The sequence below is a fragment of the Nelumbo lutea genome, chromosome 3 (assembly GCF_056320005.1).
Source record: "Nelumbo lutea isolate HS-2025 chromosome 3, American lotus-T2T, whole genome shotgun sequence".
In the NCBI taxonomy this organism is placed as follows: domain Eukaryota; kingdom Viridiplantae; phylum Streptophyta; class Magnoliopsida; order Proteales; family Nelumbonaceae; genus Nelumbo; species Nelumbo lutea.
Window position 1 is genome coordinate 115,903,797 of NC_142686.1, and position 19,958 is coordinate 115,923,754.

The window sequence follows — 19,958 nt, forward strand, 5'->3', positions numbered from 1 at the left end:
ATATATATATATGAAAGTAGAATGAGAAAGAAAAAGAATGGCATGTTTGGGTGAATTTACCTTGCTCGTTGCAAAGGCCCTTATAGACAATACAGAATTTCTAAAACACCATCTTACTAGCTACATTTAATAATAATCCAAGTCACTGCTGCATTAATTCATACACAACATTTTAACAATTTAAATTACTTGATGTATGATAATTTCTTTTGGGAGATGTCAGACAATATACAACAGCATTCAGAGATTTCGGATATGGTTGGTTTATATTTTGTACACAACTTACCTCCTCTGAAAATTCAACCTTCCTATACAGTATGCAAAAAGAGATGCTAAGACAAGAGGAAAGACCAAAAGGACAATGGCCACAAGGGCCAAACGATCATGGTCATACCCATAGTAATCCCTTAAGAAGGCAGCCACTGTTTTTGTTTCACCAAATACCAAAATCTCCTTGTTTATATCCCCATATTGTGATGTTAAGAGACCGTTCAGTGTCCAAGATGTGGGGCAAATATAATACAACCAAATCCACCATTTCGGAATTCGCTGCAAGAAAGGCACATATATGGGTCAGTCTCATACATGTTTTGTTGGTACATTATTAATTATAGGTCCTACACCAGGTAAGCTTATTCCACAACAGTCAATCTGAATGCATCTTCACTTGCTTAGATAAATAATTGGCTTAGCCGGTAAGCATCTTTTTCTCAGGGGCTGGATGACCCATTTGCAATTGAAAGTGGCTCAGTAAATGCAATTCTTTGGATGAAATCTAGTGTAGCTGTTCTTGACCAAGGCTTGTTTCTTCGACATAGAGACTGAAAGGTGGCTACTTGGTAAAGGGGACTCTTACATGGGACAGGATGCCCTTGGGGCTCAGACATCAGCTTGTATTGTCATATGTCTCATCTGAGTCTAGTGGTGGAATGTCTGCTTTCCCCCACCCACATTCACACACACACACACACACATAAAGAACCAAAAAACAAGGACTTGCGCATCATATAAATATATGTAAGCTTCTTGGCTGTGGACCTATAGGATTCGTGGTTATGGCCACCCTTACAAGTTGTCACATGTTTCACATTGAAAGGATTAGAACCTACAGTTAGACGTGTCCTACAAATGAATGCAGCACTTTACTCCACTATCAAAATGAATGCAACAAAAAGGAACAATTACCAGTGTGGAAAGCTTATTTTTCCCCATTTATCTTCAATCCTCTAAATTATGGACACATGCCAACTATACCTTATTATCGTTTCTGAAACTCTAAACTCAAGCTATTGATTTCATCATAGAAAGGTCAGCGCAAATAGTCTTTTTTTCACAGGAATCCACACTGTGCAGATACCCATGTCATGGTAGGAAGATGATATGAGTAGCTTGAGGCACAAAAAAGGAGCAAATGACCACACACATCCATATGAATTTGGTACCCAAGTTAGTGGTTGCCTTACCGGTTTGGGCATCAGAAACCCAGCAAACAAATTGAGCATGGTGTAGAAGGCAGAGGACAGTATGGCAGCCACTTGAACATTTGGTGTCAATGCCACTATCAGCATTCCAAGATAATTGAAGTAGACCAAGTTACAAAACATGGCATAAAAATACCAGAATATCTTATAGACTGATGAGTAGTATCCAATCATTGGATATGTAATAATCACAAACAGAAACGTTTGAGCAAACAAGTAGGGAAGCTCAACTATCACCTGCAAAAACAGGTTGTAAGTTTGCCTAAGCTGAAAATATAGGAAATACTAATAATATAATACCCTGAGATGTTTGGACAAAGTATCAAGTAGACTTCAAAAGATTAATAACAGAGTTTAGAACAATAAATATTAAGTTCCTCTTGGTATAAGTTTGAAAAGTTTATAAACAATTGCAAACAAGAGAAGTAATAAGAGAGGAATACAAAATGCATGAAAACTGATACGTTCCTTAAATATAATAGAGCAGAAATCCATGGGAAAAGTTTTTAATAGAATACTGCAGATTTTAAACACCTTCCTTTATTTTTTTCCAACTCTCAAAAATAAAAGGTTTAGAAAGAAGACAAATCAACATGAGTTAATCAAATTGTTCAGATGAATTAGTGAATCTAACTATCTAAATGCAGTTTTAGAAAAATCATGTTTATTATCGAATATGGTATACTCCACGGGTGGAGTATTCTATGAGTTTTTGAGAGAGAATTTTGACCTGTGCAAAGGAATAGGCCCATGAAGAATACATTCCTGCAAATTTCTCCCGGTACAAAACAGTGCGTTCTATGGAAATAAATGGCAAAACTGATGAGCAGTTGTTAATGCCCAAGAAAATCACAGCAATGAACATCGAACCAAGTATAATGAACAAGTCCTGTTGGTTATTTCTTCAAAAAGAGAAAAATAATATGTTAGCTAATGTAAGAAAGTCTTGATTACCATTTGAAACATAGAACAAAAAAGTGTTACATATCTAGGGATTAGAATCTGAATAGTCCTAGAGCATTTTTTCTCCCCCTAGAGATGTACTTACCCTTTCCAAATGAAGCAAATCAACGAACACATCCATTTGGAAGTAGGACTATATTTTACAAATTCTATTAATTTTTTCATCATGTTTACTACAACATGCTTTGGAAGAGCTTGATCTGCCCTTGCATAATCCAACAATAATCTAGGAATAGCATACCAATAAAATGGTCTACATGTTATTAATTTACTGGAATTCATCAATTGATACAACCCACCTAACAGATATTTTAAATAATAAGTCAAATAAATAAAGTGATCCTAAGCATTTAACTTATATATAACTCATCCAAAAAAATGTGAAATATAAGAAATGGGATATATCAGAAGGTTAATACATTGGCTGAGGTTTAGAGCTAGGACATCCAATATCTTTTATATGGGACCCATTGCATGAAGGCCCTCTGATCTTTATCTTTTCCAGGTTCACTAATACATGCTTGTCTATTACTCTTATAATATATTGGATATCCTCTACTTGTGGCATTCATAAAGTTTAAATGGCTTACATCTTCTGCCCTTGATTCCAAAACAGAACTCCAAACACCAGAGATGAGATAAACATATGCATAAGTCGCATAAAGTTGTATGCAGGACTTCTCCAATAGGACAAGTGTTGTTTCCACAAGCAAGCTCTGAACTGCTCCCAACCATTCTGTGGAAAACGGGTAGAAAAATGCAAGTCCTTTGAACCAGGAGGTGGAATGCTTAATTGCTTCACTAGCTCTTTGTTGTCCCTGCAACCAGAACACAATAGAAAATGCCCATAAACCATAACCATATCTTGTATTATGTATTGAAATAAATTTTATGACAACCGGAAACTTTATCTTTAACTTTTAACTTGCCCTAGAAAACTATGCAAGAATGTTAGAGAGTAACATGCGATTTTGTTAAAGTTCCTATATTTTAGGTGTTCTAATTGTATCAAAGGTTGGAATAATTTTATTTATTTATAAGCAAAAAGGAAGGTTAGCTGGCCAGGTTTTCTGGTCAAGGTCTGTGCCTATGTCTAATTGGAAACTGTTGTCACAGGATAAACATTTTGGGAAGGATTTGAAGGAGAAGTTTGTTTGCTTGGGAAATGTAATGGAATTTAAGAGACCAGGCACACTCCTTGAAGGCTCTCCTAAGAAGAGCCCTCCTTGCAAGACGACACTCCCTGGTGCTCAGTTTACTTAGTTTAAGTTGTCTTTGTTGTTTTATCAGTATTATTTTGCTTGTGTCTTTCTGCTTCTTTTGTTGGGTCTCTTGGTAGTTGTTCAGTCTATGCGTTGGTTTCTTGTAATCTGAGCATTCTTCAATGAAAGTTAGCCTTTGGCTTCAAAAAAAAAAAAAAAGAAAAGTAAGAAGAAATCATGACAAACCTAGAAAAGGAAAAGGAGAAATCTATAAAAAAATCCCTTTATTTTAAACCAATGATCATACTATGATGTAAAGAAAAGTTTGAAATATGGTTTCCTTTCCTTTTAGATTGGCTAAATTAATTTTATTTGAGGGTTTCCTTTTTTTACTTATCCCTTTCTGGTTAAATCCACTCAGAAGAACATCATAAGTGCAAAAAAAAAAAAGAAGAAAAAAAAGTAATTTCTTTTATTTAACCAAGGGTCATGCAATGACTTTGAAATACAGCTACCCTTCAGCTTTTGGATTTTCCTAAATATTTTCACTTGAGGGATTTATTCTTTTTTTTTTTTTTTTTACTTTTCTCTTTTTGGCTAAATCTAGTCAAGTTTTATAGGTCTATATTTTGAAGTAAGAAAAATATTATCAGAAGAATTATTTTCACATAATTAATTTATTGAGAACTGATTAGGGCACACTCCACATTACCAAAAAAAAAAAAAGCCACGAGAGTCTCCAATGAGAAGACAAAGAATACCTCTATTTACAAGGAAAATAATTACTAGTTAATGCATAGGGGCACTTTTGTCTTTTAGAATAAGTATATTTTGATCAATAATTTGGTTGTGCCGCTTTTATAAAAAAAAGTGATGTGCTGAAATTACTTCCCTTTATTTTCATTTTGAATTTGAATCAATTTTTATAGATTTTGATCTCATATCCTTGAAGAACTTGTTCTTCATTGCATGTTGTTCATCTTTCCTTTCTATTTTTGCAAATGCTGATCCATGCAGATTTCATGTGGCATTTGATAAATAGATATCAATCCTTAATTTGTGAAAGCTTCAATTTCCCCATATTTTTGTTTTGATTCTCCTAGTGCTAGAGTAGATCTGAAGATGTTCAATACTTATTAGGAAACTAAAACTTGAGCCTTTGGTTTCCTGTTGCCATCTTTGTTATGTATCGTAACATGAATGCATGACACTTTCATTTTCCTGTTTTGTGCTATAAGTTCTCTTCTTTACTTGGAGTTTTTTTTGCAATATTTAATTATTTATTAATCACTAAATCCAACTGATAAAATCACTAGCTAAATGTTAAATCAAATCGGATGGTTCTAATTCAAACAATCTAAAAGGAAGAAAATTTTCAGGACCTTTTCCAAGAAGGTGCATAAGACGCAACTCATTACAGTTAAAATCGAAATCATCTGACAATTATATAATATTCTAGGTGGGAAATTAATTAGATTGACCATAATCAGTAAGCACATGTACTGCCATACCATAGAAATGTTATGCTTATAATACTATACAACAGTGTCATCCCATGATTTCCCCTTAGGCACTGCTGTAGGAATTAATAGCTCGTAGTTGTACTCACTCATAAAATACCGACTCCCTATAAAGTTTGGAAAAGTCCACAGCAAGTTCTGCTTCTGCAGATGAAGAAGTGACCTCCAGCATCCATGTTGCTGGATTATAGTTGTCTTTAATCTTTGGCACCCCTGGGATACTCTATTGGAAAAATAGAGTTAGCAAAATCAAGATGTTCTGACAATTCATTTGATAAAAATAAGGAGAAATTATATAAAAAACTGAATGATGGAGAGAATAAAATCCCAAAATTTGTAAGTATTGTCATTTCAAACTTACCTCAAAATATTCAATAACCCTACTTGAATGTTGACCCAATGGTCCAGAGTAGATTATGCTTCCTCCAGTTTTCATTAAAATCAACTGCAAGAAGAGCAAATTGTCATTGGACTGGTAACCAATGTATTTAAATCACACTACAGCGTTAGATATAAAGAAAAATGAAAAGAAAGAAAATGGTGACACCATGTCTACTTTTCAAGTTCCAACAAAGTTGATCAAATTCCAGCATAATAAACGTGACATGAAGCATATAGATAGCATATTCAGATACCTGATTAATGGAACTCCCAAAAGATGCAACTCAAATTGTGCAAAAGAATTTTGTAACTGCTGCATGAAAAATTATGTACTACTCAAGAAGCACCACAGATGATGCTTACATAAATGGTGCTGACTCCTTAGGTGGGCAATCAAGAAGAAACCTCATGGCTATTAAGAAATCTATTAAACATTTCTGCGGATGGACAAAGGTGATCCTCTATTGAATGGGGTAAAGGCAATATGCAGATCAACTAAACACTAAATAAAAGATATTAACTCTCAAATATTGAGTTAAAGATTGAGAATCTTAAAGAAAGGTAGATAGTCGAAAAATATTTATTGTTATTGACAGAATACAAGTGAAAGGACCAAATTTGTTGTAAAATCTCGGGCTGTCAAGTATGAGAAAGCAGGTTCGAGTCTGAGAGTGGCCGCTCAGTGCAAAAAATGCCAAAAAGTTATGACAATCCAGTCCACCCTTCCGAAGACTCCATATGACTGGGACCAACATTTGGAGATGAGCCTTTATGATTCTAAACATTTTGGGGTGTCTTACTTATTGAATTCATAAAATATCCAACCCAAAAAATCTGAACCAAGTGTTCTAAGTGCGGGAAGTATCATTCTCAGGCTCCAAGAGACAGACAAATGTTTTCACAGTAGTGAATATTACAGCACATCATATGTTTCAAATGTAATATTTATCTTCAGAATTCACAATAGAAATGGTGGATTTTACCTCATCAAATGCCTCAAAGATATCAATACTTGGTTGGTGAATAGTGCAAACAATTGTTCTTCCTGTATTGACAACATTCTTAACTGTCCGCATTACAATCGCAGCAGCTCTTGCATCCAAGCCTGAAGTAGGTTCATCCATGAAGATAATAGATGGATTGGCAACAAGCTCCACAGCTATGGTAAGACGTTTGCGTTGCTCAGTTGATAGACCACTAATACCAGGTATTCCTACTAAAGCATCTTTAATTTCATCAAGTTCAATGGTTTCAAGGACTTCATTTACAAATTCCTGCAAAAAACATGGTCCACACCAGTTTTACTATAAGGTTGTCTCAAAGATACCTTCAGAAAGAAAAAAGTTCACTTCTTGATTAAGGAATCTTTACAGCTTTAGTATTTGAATCAATTTCAGGTGGGAGCCGCAGCCAAGCAGAATATATTACGGATTCTTCTACGGTTATTTGTGGAGAATGTATATCAGTCTGCTCACAGTAACCTGATATCCGAGCAAATGTCTCTTGCACCTTGGGATTTCCACCAATTCTTATTTCTCCTTCAATAGTACCACTGGTTTTCCTTCCAGAAAGAACATCCATCAGAGTTGTTTTCCCAGCTCCACTGACACCCATCAATGCTGTGAGAACACCAGGCCTGAAAGCACCTGTAATATCACAAAGAAGTTGGAGCTTCTTCTCTGTGAAACCATGCTCTCTCATTTCCTGAGACCAAAATGATTGAAGGCTTATTCAATTCATCTGATCTGGTTTCTTCCTATATTTGACACATTATTCAAATTAAGTGCAAAAAGAAAAGTTGTTTTAACATGATTACCACAGGAACGTAAACATAGTACTGTACATCCTGAAATGTTACTGTTAGAGGTTGAAAAGGTAAAACCATCCTTCCTGTAAAATCAGCCATGGGATTCTTAAGTAAGGCAGGAGAATCAAATCTAAGATAATATTCATCATGGTAGAGCAGAAGCTGCCACTTACTCTGCATAAGATTCAATAAAACTATCAAGTTGACTCAACAAAGCCTTGTCCCAACTATATGGGGATTCAAGGATTCAATAAACAATCATGGATATAAAAATTTACATTAGCTTTCAGCTGCATGCTATCCTCCTCCATCAGCTAGGTACCAGCAATGTCAGATTGACAAGAATTCATTTTCTATTAACATTGTCAACAATAAAATAGATAATAAGGGAACTGATCTCACCTTTTTTAGGTTCTGATGTAGTTATAGAAGGAATATCAGTGGGGTCTTCCTCAACATATGCACCAATGATTGAATATTCTGTTCCTTGTATTTGAGAGAGTTTTTCATATGAAATAAAAGACCGAGAGGTTGGAGCTGGACGTGTATCAAAGGCAAGTAGGTTACCATGTACAAATATATTGTTTTCTTAATAGTCGTATGAAGCAACAAAAGATGAACTTACGCTTCAGAAAAGTTAAGGCCAGGGTAAAGCCAATATTGAAAAGTATAGAAAATCCAAATAAGGCACCGAGTGATATCCAATAAAAGTATCCATTGAAGTTTAGTCCACGGCTTTCAAGTAATTGTTCCCCTATAGTTGTGTTTGTGGATGACATCTATAAAGAGGAAACAGAGAGGGCAATTACTGAAGAATGAATGACCAACAATTTCATTGTATTCAGACAAACCTAACTATGGGTAAAACCAAGATTTATTTTTGGGAAAATATATAAGATTATATGCCATACAGTTACGTGTACCATGTAAGATAAATATCTATATATTTACTCATTCCATCCAAGATATATCTATGTATTCAGAACGACCAAATGATCATAGCCTATAATCTTATGTACTTTTGAAATGTTTGATAAACATATGGTGGAATTAAATGAAAAGGAGAAAGATCCACCAATAAGATGATTTGAGTCATTTGACATCTTAGTATGCCAACTCCAACATAGATCTGATTTAACAATGCATCAAAGAAGTGGGCCCAATCATTTTCATGTATGCAGTGAACATCCATAGAACATTGGCAATAACATCACTATAATGTAACAGTAAGCTACCTAAGTTGCCTCAATCACAAAAGATATCGCATTGGGCAGTTTGATGCTCACCTTTAGCCATCGTGGAGCATGGAATTCATTTACAGTTATCCCTATTTCACCATATGTCAATGGGGAAACCCAGAATCCCCACTTCAACCAAGCAGGCATAGAGGCTGCATCCATAAAACCATTAAGTAAATCCATTTGAGAACTTAGTCTGGAGGTAATAAGTAAAGATGCCACCTTACATTTTGGGATAATGAAACCGCCAAATAAAAAGACAAATAATAATGAAAAACTGCCAGCTGTCATAGCAGAAACCACAGTCTGGAAGACTGAGGCAACAAAACGGAACATGGATATCGATGTTAGATGCACAGCAAAGAGTAGAAGGAACTGGCAGAAGAACCTAAGAAACATAAAAATAGATATACATTAGTCCAAAATGAACTATGCAATTTCTGTATCCAAAATTATCTTACAGTACTCTAAAGAGAGTATCAAGCATGCGTGCAATAAAAATAATTTTTGACCTTCCAAACATGTACTGAATCTACTGATACCTAGAAACATGTGTGCAGGAGGGTTTGAACCCGCACACTCAAGGTATCCACTCTACAAGGTATAAAAACAGGACTATTATATTCTGAGACCCATTTATCAACTTATTCCTCTTAATTTATCAAAAAAAATAATCAAGTAGTTCCTATCATCTTTTTCCAAGGTAATCAATACATAAGATGTTACAGACATCCAACTTTTAATTTCTTTACATGTTGATTCTCTTCTGTCATTTTTTTTTCTTTTTTTTTTGGGAGGGGGGCATATATGACCCTTCAGTTATTCTACATTGAAGTGTGGGTCCCATCATACTGGACCTATACCACTTCCACAACATGCTATTAGTTGGGTCTACAGTCTACCTAAAGTGTGTTTCGTTTGTCTACTAAAATTTGGGCTTCAACATGACACACCTTCTGATATCAGGACTGTATCCAATGACATAGTAAGTAAGGGATGTCCAAACCAAGGATTCAATTAAAGAAAGTGGAATCTTCAGAACAGCGGCTGGGATAGCATAAGCCCAAGCTGGATAAAAATACAGAGCTTTCTGCTTGTGAAAAACAGCAAGTCTTGCAATAGTCATGGATAACTCTGGGTATCCATCAACAAGAAGTATGACAAGTGCATAAAATAGAGAACCCATGTAGTAATTTGCATGAACCACATCAACATCCATTCGAGTCCGCAGAAAAACAGTCATTGTGATGGATGCAATGATAACAAGCTGTAAGAGGATGTGAAGATGCTGTTAGCTTTCCCAACGCCTTAACACAATGTATTAATATTATTGATAAGAATGACAAAATACCTAATGTAATGGTAGCTACCTGAGTTGTTTTGAACACATATATAAAAGAGTTCCTCCTCATGAGAAGAAATTCCCTTGTCATGCAAGCTCTAAAGAGCTCCCATTTAGTTAGGGAGTACACTCTAAAGGATAATGCACTCTTGTGGCTCTGGGACTTATCATATGGCTTCAAGAGATCCTGTTCTAGATTCTGTCCAATATGGTATTCCTTGAACTTTCTAGAGAATTCATCAACAGAAACAAATCTATAAGGTAGCTCTATATGTTTCCAATATTGTGCTTGATCCTTTCGAGAGAGAACCTGAAAATAGGTGGAAAAATCAAATAGCTTCACCTTGATAAGGTAAATCAAACAACAAAAACAACAACAAAAAGAACACCAAGGGTCATTGACTGTGCATATGTAATTAAAATGAATTCCTTTTCAAACAAACATGGAGTCCCTAAGTATTTTAACATGGGTTTCCCATCAACCACCCCAATAAAACAAAATATGAGATTGCAAATAAGGGTCATAATTTAAGTTTCACTAAACAAAAAATGATGTCTTATACCTGCATTCGTATGGCCTTCATATTCCTTATGGCATATAGTCTACACAATTACAAACTAACTAGCATTAAGAATAATCTCCAAATTGAATGCTCCTCTCCTTAGAATACATGTATATTCCATTGCTTCTAACTTTCTCAGAAGATGGAAACAGATTGGAGATTCAATGGATCCCTAGAAAGCTGAACTCTACAGCTAAAACCGGTAGGGCCTTTTTATATAGTGACAGCTTTATGCTTGATTAGTTTTTATTTGTATTAGCTAAAGTTGTGTGTTAACAACTCTAGTAGAGAGAGAGTAAGAGAGAAGAATAAGCCGCCCTGCACCTCTTGGAGGAAGTCAGCAGCCCCTTTTCTTTCTGGACACTTAAATCCACAATCTTCAAAGAACTCGAGAACATGATTGCGTGAACCTTGGTATACAATCTTCCCTTCTGCCATCAATACAATATCATCAAAGAGATCGTAGGTCTCTGGTGCTGGCTGAAGAAGTGAAATCAATGCTGTAGCATCTGTGATATGCACCAAATGTTGAAGACAGGTAATAATTTGAAACGTGGTGGAACTATCTAAGCCAGTTGATATTTCATCCATAAACAGAGCTTTTGTTGGACCCACAATCATCTCCCCTACATGATAGGATTTAAGGGGGACACCTATTAGAACGCTGATAATAAATTCAAGGATATGAAACTGAAACATGATGCAGCACTTAAGACAAGGTTTTTCATCATATGCCCCTACATAGTAGTATAAAACTGGCTAGGCTCTGGATCCTACCAAACTAAGGCCATTATTGAATAAACTGGAAAAGCCGTTTTCTACTAAATTAAAGCAATTCGTTTTATGACACACTACCTGTTGTCAGTCTCTTCTTTTGACCACCTGATATGCCTCTTCTCATAGCATCTCCAACCAATGTGTCAGCGCATATATCAAGTCCAAGGATCTGGGAAGAATTGATATGTGAGAAAAATCACTGCAAACATAGCAGTAGTAGGCATATGGGTTAACCAGGAAGAAGCATCATGTCATCTCTATTGAAGACAACTACCTTTAATATGTAGTCTGTTTGAAGGCTTTTCTCAAGGCCATCAACCGAAATTGCCTGTTAAACAGTATATACCATAGTTACCAGCATAGGAACATAACAGGCTATCTAATCATATAAAAATAAGGGATGATACCATGTTCCACATGATTTCTCCTCGCTTGTTCACAATCAGATAGACAAAAAAGAACTGTATACATACTTAAGTATGGCTTTTTTCTTTTAACTAAAGTCCTAGGGTGTTTTTCCTTGTGGTTGGGAATTAGAGAAATGTTAAAAGTTCCAATAAAAGATGAAAACAAGGGACGTGTCAGTACACCACCATAGAACACAGCGGAGATGCTTTCAATGCACTAAAAGAATCCCAGGATTAGAGACCAAACATGCTCTTCTGCAGATGAGGTATACATGCTCATATAGACTTCCATTCTATACAACTCCTCTTGGATTGATTATAGTAAAAACTCTACAGGTCAGATAACCCCAACCATCTGAGGTACGCTCCAATTCAGACTGATCAGAAGTATTAGAAATAATCTGGAGGTTTTTTTTTTCTAATTCATCAATGTTGCATATCAAACAAGTAGAAGAATTGTGGGCCACCTGCCACAGAATGTGTTGGTCCATCAACTGGATTTTGGTTCAATAAACGTTGGCTTCATGTGAAGGCTACAAATCAAATGGTGTTACAAGTACTTTGGCTCCATCGTGTATAATGACTTCAGTACCATTAGATCCTCTTAACTTTTTTATTACTTATGCCTGTATATGTTCTCACCAGGTATGTGATAAAACCATTATATCCAATTCTAACATGTTTATCCATAGCAACACTGTTTCTGAGTCTCTTTTAACGTCAGTGAAAACATTTGGCCCTCATGTTGGAAAGCCTTTTACTTGTGCTCATACCTATAAGGCTGTAACAGAAAACATTGAGCAAGGACAAGCAGATATGCTGATGTAATACCTTCATGTAGGTATCAATATCTGGATCTGGAACAATCCCTGCCTGTTTCTCCCTTCTACTGACCTCCTTCATAATATCTTGACAGACATATAATGGGTTACAAAACAAGTTTTGAACATAGATAGACAAGAAACCTACAACCAAACCACTGTAAATATGTGACCAAAGACAGCCTACCTGCTCGGCTTCCAACACCCTGACAGCAAGCTGAGAAATCAAGTGTTTCTCTTACAGTCATCTCGGGAATGTGCAAGTCATGTTGGCTTATGTAAGCTGATGTCTTCTGAGGAATAAATTCTTCTAAACTGTAACCATTGTAAGATATTTCACCTGTGATCTAAAAGTAGTTTAAGAGAGAAAAAAAAATCTTTGATAAGAACCAGAATTCACGGTGTTAGTAAAAATAAGGAAAATCAGCTTAAACATTCAATTTTTACTTAAATTGTGTATTCATTTTCGCTTTAAATTCATCTTTCCCTGCAGGAAAGCTTGACTATATGTACATATTGAGGTTCTTTGTGCATACAAGTTCAAGAATGTAACCTAAGCCCCCTTTTGTATGTGGCATTCTTGGCTGACACTATGAACAAATTGAAACCAGAACTTTTCATTTTAATACAGATAATCAAGCCTTTTACAAGTCTTTATTTGAAAATATAAGCAAGTCCAATTGAATTTTAGAACAATAACACATGATCTACCCAACTCAATCAATTCATCTTTCCATTACCATTCCTCTCTTAAGAATGCTGTATATAGTTTGTAAATTATTGATTTACTGAACTATGTCCATAACCATATGCATTGTTTATCTGTTATTCTATAAGTTGGATTTTCACAGGGTTTTCATAAGAGATCAAATGTACAAAACCTTGAGGTTTTGGTCTAATTTCCCTGAAAGTGCCAGCAACAAAGTGGTTTTCCCACATCCTGGAGGGCCAAGCAACAGAGTCATCCTGCAACCCAGACAAGCCTACATGAGTGTTATTACTTGGATAATACTATGAATTCTTCTTTTATGGCTTAGGAAAATGCGGAAAGGGATGTCTTTCTGGAGCTATTTGAAATTCATATGATATTGAATTATTTACCAGATAATCCCTGTACAATGATGAAAACCTAAAGTACACACAATGGTAGATTGTAGAAAGAAGTTATCAATAGAGAAGCACTATGACAGTGTTATATTGCAGGCAAGTAGGATTATGTGATTCACTTCACCAAGGAGATATATTAAAAAAAAAAAAACTAGATTGAAATGGACAATCATAACTGTCTTTCTTATTAACCTATCTGACATCTAGAAAGGGGTCACCGACATCTTAGTCCTTAAAAAGGTACCAATAGCCACACAACCATACCCCAGAAAAGTACATGTATATGTGATAATTCCTTTCTAATTATTCACTGAAAGTTAACGAAGCTTTTCTACCTACCTTCCAGGCCTGATGATGCCACTGACATCTTTGAGGATATTTATCTTGGCTTCTTGATGATTTGAACCTAACAGTTTTGAGAAGACCTGTCCAATAGAAGATTCCAATACTTCAGAAAAAGCATAAGCATGCAACAACTTGGAAAAGTTGCCAAGAACCCTAAAAGAAAGGATGCAAAGAAAATAGATGAATGCATTATTAACATGCCAACTTAATCCAAGTGACGGTGGTACAACAACCGTGTATACATTAATGATCAAAATGGTTGATGATTACTGCACCATGGTTGGAGCACTGAAGACCGAAAACCATAGCACTGGAACACACTACACCAGTTAAGGAAATACTAGCCAGTTCCGGGAACATGATATTTTGGCTGGCTGTTCAGACATGCCTATGGAGCCATTATTTGACTTTTGTGACATATGAATCCCAAATCATATTCTTGATGGTGTAGATGTTAGGGACTGGTTTAGCCTTACTCCACCAATTAACCAGAAAATCTATTGTCCGCCTCTGATAGAGAAGCCTCTGCACTCTGCAGTACCCATGTTTTATTCAATTTTTACAAATGATGCTAGATTTTGCAGCTTAAGATTCAGTTCAAAAGGTGGGCCAAAGGCGCACTTTTTTTTTTCCATGGGACAGAGGCCATTCGGATAGATTACAGAACTTCTCAAATGGAGAGGGGAACTGACGGGGATCGGTCTATGCATTATAAGACCAATTCTCATAAGAAGAAGGCCAACAAACAGGTTCTGATTTGGCATGGAGAAGACTCTTGGGACTTGTACTGATCTGGTCAGGGGTACTTTCGTCATTTTGACCAGCCCAATGTGGATTTGAGCTATAGCATCTTGTTCCTATAGCTTATTAGTGCTTGTTTTTCAATTTTCAGTTTATTTGCATTAATAGATAGAAAGTTATTGTGTTTCTTGATGCACAAGACAAAGAGTGGTACTTTTTATAATTATGGTGAACAGTGTTCCAGGCCACACAAGTCACTCTATAAATAGATGTATTCTCTTCCTTTTGAGGCTAAGGGATGAATGGAGATTTCTTAAGAGCTCTCTTGCTGTATGGAGTGATTCCTACTGTTGAGTTGGGCCGATTTCTAGTTATTGGGCCTAGTTATTTATTTCTTATTTTTAAGTTGTTAAGTTAAGAAGTTGTTGGGCTTTAAGCCCATTAGTTTTATATTTTTAAGTTGTAACTGTTTAGTTACTTAAGTAGCCGCCCTACTAAGGGCATTCTTGTAATCTCTTATTCTTTTAAGTTGAGTATATAATACAAAGAGAGGTTGGCAGCTAAAACTAATTCAATTCTAGTTGACATCCTACTCCTTTTCTTCTCTACTGCTGAAACTCTTCACAAGGAATTTATCTAAAACTGCAATAAGTGATTTCTACTTGGTACCAGAGAAGGCCGAAGGTTCCTTGAGCTGTTCTATCATGCAGCCCTAGATCGACCGACTGCATGGTGATTTAAGAGGCTGATCGAAGATCTCAGGTAAGCCCAGTTTTTGGATTTTTTGGTGGATCTATTTGCCCTGTAGCTGGTCTAGGGTTTCCCATCAAAATCAGGAGAAACTAGAGAAAGGGGGAGAGTCCTATTTCTGTTGGACTCTTCAATTTTTACCTAGGAAGTGGCGCCCTAATTTTTTAGGATTCTTCGAAGGTTTCTAGAGAGAGTGGCTGCCTCTTCTCTCTCTTCTCCCGTCCCGTAGAAAATGAATCTTTTGTGAGAGAACCATCTAGGCACCAAAATGGTGTCGTTGGTACCAAAAGTGATTTATTTGATATTCCTGCATATTACAGTAACCTTCTACCCCCTTTTTGATAATTATGGAGGGTAACGAAGTTGAAAACAAGCCTGGGAGTGAAATGAGACCAATAGGAGGAGGTGTCAGAGACCTTTTCGGGGCTAGAACCATTACTACAGTTAAGTTGGATGGTTCAAATTACTTAGAACGGTCACAATCTGCAGAGATGGCCATTGGTGCTCGTGGGAAGTTAGGGTATATCACTGGTGAAGAAGTGAAACCCGAAACTAACAGCTCCCGGTGGGTACAGGAAAACTATATGGTGATGATTTAGCTGTGTAATTTGATGCTGCCCCATATAAGTAAAAATTTTTTGTGGGCAAATACAACTAAGGAAATATGAGATGGGATTACAGAAACCTATTCATAGAGGGAGAATGTTGCTAGGACTTATCAGTTGAAAAAATCAGATTATTGCTACAAGGCAGGGAGATAAACCCATTGTTGTTTACTTTTCAGCCCTTAAAACCCTGTGGCAGGAGATTGACCATCTGGAGACGGTTGTTTGGGAAACCACTAAGGATACAGCTGCCTATCAGAAGCTCCTAGAGAAGTATAAGGTTTTTGAATTTCTTGCTGGCCTTAATCCCAAGTATGATATTGCAAGACAGCACATTCTTTCCAGGGACAGTGTTACTCTCTCCCAAGCATATGCCTTTGTGTCAGGGGAAGAGAGCAGGAGAAATGTGATAATGAAAATTTCTGGTTTTGATCAATCAGCCATAGTTAGCACTATAAGACCTAAACAAAGTGGAGACCGGGGTGGTAGTGAAATCAAGAAGGAAGACAAAAAGGAATTGATTTGTGACTACTGTAAGAAGCCTAAACACACAAGAGATACTTGCTAGAAGCTTCATCCTCATCTGGTGCCAAATAGACTCAAAAACAAGAAGGGAAATGCTCACATGGCAGTCACTGGTGACATACCGGCCCCTCCCACTACAGCTGCTGCAGTGAGGGCCGAACTTGAGAGATATAGGCAGTTCCTAAATCAGTGGGATACAATCAGTTCTAATTTAGTAACAAGTGGAAAGCCAGGTACATGTGGTTCTGGTGGAGCACACTCTACTTCCTTTGCAACCACAGGTAGTTCACATGCCACTGCAAATTATGTTTCTACTACAGTTAAGGATGGGCCTCCTTGGATTATAGGTTCTGGAGCCTCAGAGCACATAACCCATAGTTTCACCATCTTTTCCTCTTACAAGCTCTGTTCTGGCAGAGACAAGGTCTCCACAGCTGATGGATTTCATGTTCCCATTGCTGGGAAGGGGTCTATCAAGATTAGTGATTCCATTTCCCTTCCCTCTGTCCTTCGTGTTCCCAGATTGAGTACTAACCTATTATTTGTTAGTAGTTTGACTAAGAACCTGAACTGTTCAGTAATTTTTTCTCCTAGTCATTGTATTTTGTAGGATCTAGATTCAAAGAGGACGATTGGGAGTGGTTGTGAAGTGAATGGAATCTACCTTCTGGATGTGCTTCCTCCTCATCAGGGTCATCATGTCAGCAGGGATAGTGAGTCAGGGTCTATGAGTCAAATTATGCTTTGGCATAATCATTTAGGTTATCTGTCTTTTTCTTCTTTGAGTTTCTTGTTTCCAAAGCTTTTTGAGTCTATTAATTTGTCAAGTCCGGAGTGTGAAGGTTGTCAATTTGGAAAACATTGTAGACATTCCTTTAAAGCTAGTAATAAAATATGTTCATCTCCTTTTGATGTTATTTATTCTGATGTGTGGGGACCTTATCATGTTCCTTCTATGGGTGGTTATCAATATTTTCTCTTCTTTGTGGATGATTTTTCTCGATATTCTTGGATTTACTTAATGAGATTCCGAGGTGAGGTACCATCCTTTGTAAGGCAATTTCATCAGATGGTGCTAATACAGTTTGTGATACGAAAAAAGGTGTTTAGATCAGACAATACCAGGGAATATTTTGAAAAACATCTTGCTACGTATCTGTTAGAATATGATGTTATCCATCAGAGCAGTTGTTCCTACAGTCCACAGCAGAATGGTGTTGCAGAAAGGAACAACAGGCACATTGTTGAGATTGCAAGAAGCATGATGATCACATCTACAGTTCCAGTTTGTTTTTGGGGTAATGCAGTTCTCACAGTAGTCTTTTTGGTTAATAGGGTGCCCTCCCGTATACTTGAATTCAGCACCCCATTCAGTCTCCTTTTTCCTGAGGAGGAGATGTTCCATATTCCTCTCAAAGTTTTTGGGTGTGTTTGCTTTGCACATATTCTTGGTCTTATCGTTCGAAGCTTGATCCGAAGGCAAAGAAATGTGTCTTCTTTGGATATGTAGAAAATCAGAAAGGGTATTGCTGCTATGATCCAGTCTCTGGGAGTCGATATGTTACTATGATGTCACATTTTTTGAGTCCACATTCTTCTTCTCGAAGAATCCTTCTCAAGGGGAGTGTTTTGGGGAAGTGAGTGAGTAGTCTATCCCTCTTCCGGTTCCAGTTCTTGTGACCACTCTTGTGTCTGATCCTCCTATGTCACCTACCTTACCACCTCCCTTGCATCTTGCTTCTCAACGTTACTCACGATAGAGACTTCACAAGGAGGTTGATTCCACTACATCAGAACTCATTGATTCTACTACCTGAATCCTGACACGGATTCAGGTATTCCTCTTGATCCCTCTATTGTTTCAATTCCCATTGATTCTACTTATCCCATTACAAATAACCTGGACCTTCCTATTGCTCTCAGAAAAGGAAGAGAAAGTGTATTGCTCATTGTATTTCACGGTATTTATCCTACAGTGGACTTTCTCCTTCCTACCGTACTTTCCTTTCCTCTCTTGACTTTGTATCTATACCCAAGAGTGTCAGTGAGGCTCTCTCCAAACCTAAGTGGAAGACAGCTGTGCAGGAAGAGATGGAAGCCTTAATTAAGAATCAAACATGGGAGATTGTGGGTCTACCTGAGGGCAAGGAAATTGTTGGAAGCAGATGGGTTTACACAGTCAAATATAAGGCAGATGGAAGTATAGAAAGGTATAAGGCCAGACTTGTTGCAAAAGGGTACACACAGACCTATGGCATTAATTACTTAGAGACCTTTGCACCAGTTGCAAAGATGACTTATGTTTGGATACTTATTTCTCTTGTTGCCACATACTCTTGGCCCCTGTTTCAACTTGATGTGAAGAAGGCTTTCCTAAATGGAGATCTGCAAGAGGAAGTGTATATGGATCTTCCTACTGGTTTCTACAGTGATACTGAAAAGGGAAAGGTATGCAGACTTAAGAAGTCACTTTATGGTTTAAAGCAGCCACCCAGAGCATGGCTTGACAGGTTCAGGAAGGCCTTGGTTGCTTTTTGGCTACTCTCAGACTCAATCTAACCATACCTTGTTTGTGAAGCGGAAGGGATCCTTGGTGTCAGTCCTAATTGTTTATGTGGATGATATTGTTGTCACAGGGAATGACCTAACTGATATTAATAGTTTGAAGAAGAATCTACGCAGGGAATTTGAAATTAAGGATCTTGGAGAGCTTAAGTACTTCTTGGGTGTTAGAGTGAGCCGAATAAGGGTAATTTAGTAATCTTATGTCAGTTAAGTACTTTGCTTATGTGGCTGTTTTATTAGAGTATTCTGCCCCACACTTAAGTGAGGGCAGTTTAGTCTTTGTAAGTGTAATTAGAACCTAATAAACACAAGGGAGTCGACTGAATGGAAGTTTAATCAATTCGATTAAACCCTCCTGTTCTCTCTTTCTCTTGTCTTCTTCCTCATATTCTTCTTCCTTCTTCACTGGTTCGGACTACTGTAGCTGCTCCAAAACATGGTATCAGAGCAAGGTTTCTGACCTGCTTCCGCTTGCAAAGCATCTCAGCTGTGTTCGTGACACCCTCCTCTTCGTTTCTAGTTGGTTAATGGAGAGAGCTGGTTCGCCCTAGGTCTGAGACATCACAGTTCGTTGCTCTCTGCTGCGCACAGTTTCCTTCATCAAGGAAGGTGATTTCAACAGTGAATGGTTGGCTGATACTCTCAAAGGAAGGTTGGTTATTTAGTCCTCTTGTGTTGCTGGTATTTCTGGGTAGGAACCCTTCAAGAATCAGTTAGTACTGATTAGAACCTAGAGAACTAGGTTCACTGTTGCCCTAAAAAGGGCTGTGTGTGCAGTAGCCGAATGGTGTAGGGCTGCTGTGAGTTGTTGAGTGGTG

At 37.1% G+C, this 19,958-nt stretch overlaps 1 protein-coding gene across 6 annotated transcripts in view; it reads right to left on the reverse strand.

Moving 5' to 3' along the window:
• Positions 1-97: 97 nt before the first annotated feature.
• The window catches only part of LOC148867870 (pleiotropic drug resistance protein 3-like), a 44,516-nt gene continuing 24,655 nt past the window's right edge, over positions 98-19,958 (reverse strand). For 3 of the 6 annotated variants that reach the window (XM_088976139.1, XM_088976140.1, XM_088976142.1), the window contains 22 exons: positions 13,949-14,034; positions 13,384-13,468; positions 12,690-12,849; positions 12,513-12,589; positions 11,549-11,602; positions 11,353-11,443; positions 10,822-11,123; positions 9,963-10,244; positions 9,546-9,859; positions 8,820-8,980; positions 8,641-8,744; positions 7,980-8,133; positions 7,757-7,891; positions 7,364-7,437; positions 6,919-7,251; positions 6,531-6,821; positions 5,528-5,611; positions 5,256-5,389; positions 3,035-3,262; positions 2,212-2,383; positions 1,464-1,718; positions 98-549 (listed from right to left, as the gene is read on the reverse strand). In XM_088976139.1, coding sequence (XP_088832265.1) covers positions 283-549; positions 1,464-1,718; positions 2,212-2,383; positions 3,035-3,262; positions 5,256-5,389; positions 5,528-5,611; positions 6,531-6,821; positions 6,919-7,251; positions 7,364-7,437; positions 7,757-7,891; positions 7,980-8,133; positions 8,641-8,744; positions 8,820-8,980; positions 9,546-9,859; positions 9,963-10,244; positions 10,822-11,123; positions 11,353-11,443; positions 11,549-11,602; positions 12,513-12,589; positions 12,690-12,849; positions 13,384-13,468; positions 13,949-14,034 — 3,843 coding nt within the window. In that variant the 3' untranslated portion in view covers positions 98-282. The remainder of the gene's footprint in view (positions 550-1,463; positions 1,719-2,211; positions 2,384-3,034; positions 3,263-5,255; positions 5,390-5,527; positions 5,612-6,530; positions 6,822-6,918; positions 7,252-7,363; positions 7,438-7,756; positions 7,892-7,979; positions 8,134-8,640; positions 8,745-8,819; positions 8,981-9,545; positions 9,860-9,962; positions 10,245-10,821; positions 11,124-11,352; positions 11,444-11,548; positions 11,603-12,512; positions 12,590-12,689; positions 12,850-13,383; positions 13,469-13,948; positions 14,035-19,958) is intronic. The other 3 variants (XM_088976144.1, XM_088976143.1, XM_088976141.1) reach the window with 1 other exon arrangement.